General features: G+C 31.0%; 1 protein-coding gene across 1 annotated transcript in view; it reads right to left on the minus strand.

The window, feature by feature from the left end:
* Window positions 1–3474, minus strand: part of LOC106875368 (neuronal acetylcholine receptor subunit alpha-10) — a 93034-nt gene that overhangs the window by 23050 nt on the left and 66510 nt on the right. The window contains exon 8 of the mRNA XM_014923462.2: window positions 2962–3152. Coding sequence (XP_014778948.1) covers window positions 2962–3152 — 191 coding nt within the window. The remainder of the gene's footprint in view (window positions 1–2961; window positions 3153–3474) is intronic.

A 3474-nucleotide genomic window follows, 5' to 3' on the forward strand; every position in this document is an offset into this window, starting at 1 on the left:
GTGTGTGTGTGTGTGTGTGTGTGTGTGTGTGTGTGTGTGTGTGCGGAGTGGATTACATTTTCTGATGTATTAAATAATTATGTTAACAATGGTATATAACATTTTGAAAGTTCTTTTGTGATTATTTGGATGGAAAACAAAAGATTCTTTAGAAAAAATCGTAGTCATTGAAACTATTATAATTCCTTTCGTTGCAGAAGCCATTAGAAATTACGATACCAACTTCGCTAAGAATTTTTCTCATCAGAAATACACCATTTTCATGCAAAAAATGTGTATTCTGTCTTGAAATAATAGTGTCTGGATTAAAAACATTCGAACTCCTTTTGATGTTAGTTTGTAAAGTAGAACATTTGTTGAGATAACAGATACTGTAAGGTTTTTATATTATAAATTCTTTGTTATACTAAGTTAGTCTTGCTGGTTTATACCGTGATGAGATATTATCAGTTCTCACACAGTTATAACCACTGAAAAAACGAAACGTTTAGAATAGATCTCCTTAATTTTTTCAACACCAATTCAATTTAATCGTAACTATTTAGTAACCTCAGTGTAGTAGATTATTTCAACGTTATACTTTATCTTAATAACTTAATCTTATAACTGCAGTTCAGAAACCTAATGAAACACTACATTATATTAATAGATGCTTTAACAGTCCAAAAATACTTTATGCAGTCTTATTAAAAGATCGTCTGTACATATCTCCAATTTCTCTAATGAGACTATTTTCTAAATATCTCAATGATGTCTTAAAATGTAGCAGTTTCACGGATAAAATTAAGTAAGTATATTACAAGTTAGAAATAATTGTATATCATATTACGAATAGAAATAATTCTATATTATATTATAAATAGAAATAATTTTAGATATAAAAAAATAGTATGGTTAATCCTTCACCCAATCTCCAATAACTTCATTAGCAAAAGTTTGGTTGTTTTCAATCCTTAGACAAACATTTCTACCTTACCATAAATATTATAAGCTTATTGCCAAAAGCATGTGTCCGCCATATCTAACTTTGGATAACCTTATCTAATATAGACGGACTTATATTATACTGTTACTCAACAGTAAAGACTGTAATTGTACTAAGAAAGATGAATGTTTCCTTGAAATGTTATGCACCTCTAAAGGTATTATTTATCATGTCACTGCGAAAACTAATGTTGTTTCCAAATATCATATTGAATTGATATCGGATTGATTTAAAACTCGATATACACAACATTGTCATTCATTCCATAATCAAATCAGAGCATTAGCACGAGTTTATTCAATTTTGCCTCAATTCTTAAAAACAATTATATTACCTTAGATACTAAATTTTGCGTTGCGAAGCCATACAGACAGTCAAATAAACCATGCACATTCTTTATCTCAGAATCCTATGAGGCATTTTTCTCTAAAGTACCTCTGCTTAATAAACAATCTGAAATAATTCCCATCTGCATTCACAGAAATATAGAACACTGATTTTTTAGATCAGTCGTCAGATAGCATATAATTTAAAGTACTAGGTAAGGTCTCCTATGGCGTGGAACGAATTATTGACATATTAATATAATGACTGGTTAAGCCTTGTTTTATTTTATTTCGTTATATTTCAGTATTTTTATATTTTTATGTAAAAGTACACGCTATACTGACTGTTAACAAATCCAAATATGATTGTCTCTAAATAACTTGAGTAAAAGAATTATATTATAATAATATTATAATTCTTTTACTTGAATTATTTTCCGATTTTTCTAAATATATATTTTTTTCTTTTCCCGCAAAATAGTCACAAAATCTTTTAAACTGCCATGCACAGTTATTAAAGACGTCAAGAAATTTAATCGGTTATATGTCTCTTTTTGTGTGTTTGACAAGTATTATATAAGGCTTTTATCTCTTTACATTGTGTGCTTATAAAAACAAGCAATAAATAACATTGACCAACCTCCAAAAACTGTTAAATATAAATATTCAGTCGAATGAACGTAATCTTCCCAGAACAGCTCATAATATTCATTCTGCAATCCAACATTGAGTTTCTCGCCGTTCTCAAATGCATCTCAAATTAAAATTACATAAATATTTTCAAGAGATATTTGGAGGAGCGTTATAGAGGATATGATTCACCAGGCGTACGTCGACGCTGTGAATTGACTGTTTTAGCCAGATAGTAATAATTTTTTCTAATTTTTGCACAGGGCCAGCAGTTTTAGGGGATGAAGTTAATGGATTACATCGACCCCGGCGCTTCTGGTACTTATTATAAAACAATGAAAGGCAAAGTCGAGCTCGGCAGAAATTGAACTTGGAATATCAAGAGTCGGAAGAAATGCTGTTAAGCATTTTATCCGAGGTGCTATTAATTCCACCATGTCTATGAATTGATAGGATATACCATGCATTCGCTGATTGTTTTATATTTATACATAGTTGCTAACAGACTACCTCTTGGCCATCCCCTCTTTGACCTAGCAGAATCTCCAGCGTGTGACACGCGGAAGAAACGAGAGCTGCACACCAGCAATTGTTGGGTTCTCATTTTAGCTGAATAGATTGGAACAACGTGTAAAAAAGTGCCTTGCTCAAAGACACACTACGCCTCCGGGACCATATATATACATACATACATGCATATATATATATATATATATATATATATATATATATATATGCATGCATATCTATAGATATATATACACGCACGTACATAGATAGATAGATAGATAGATAGATAGATAGATAGATAGATAGATAGATAGACAGATAGATAGAAATACAAACACGTACATACGCACATTTATCCATACACATACATATATATACATCCAGGCATACACTTATTTTATACATGTATACGTACATATATGCATCTACAATAAAAGTCAAAATAGTCGACACCTGAATTCAACACATAAAAATAATAAAAACGATAGAAAAAAAGAAAAGAGTTAGTACCTGTGAAATGGTATATACCGTTTTATTATTAACTGGGTAGCAGAGAAGTTTTGCCAAACATTCCAAAAATAAGAACCGTATCCAACTAGGCAGTCGTTTACTTCTTTCACCGCTGTAGAATATATTCATGACAAACACAGACATTGAACAGCAGAGACCGACAAATACCATGTTGGCAATGAAGAAGAAACCTGGAAGACGGGAGAGAAATATTGAAGGAAAATTAGGTGAGAAACTGTAAATGCTTGTGTAAGTGTAGGTGTGTATATATGCGTCTGGATGTATATATTTATGTGTGTGTGTGCATGTGTATGTGTGTGTGTTGTATGTGTGTGTTGCGTGTTGCATGTGTAAGTACGTGTTTTTATATAGTCAAACAGATTCTTTTTGTCGATTTTACTACACATAAACACACGTATATATGTATGTGAATATATATGTGTGTGTGTGTGTGCGCGTGTGAATATCTATGCATATATATGTATACATATATATTTATATATATATATATAT

Source organism: Octopus bimaculoides, chromosome 12 (assembly GCF_001194135.2).
Source record: "Octopus bimaculoides isolate UCB-OBI-ISO-001 chromosome 12, ASM119413v2, whole genome shotgun sequence".
Taxonomy (NCBI): Eukaryota; Metazoa; Mollusca; class Cephalopoda; order Octopoda; family Octopodidae; genus Octopus; species Octopus bimaculoides.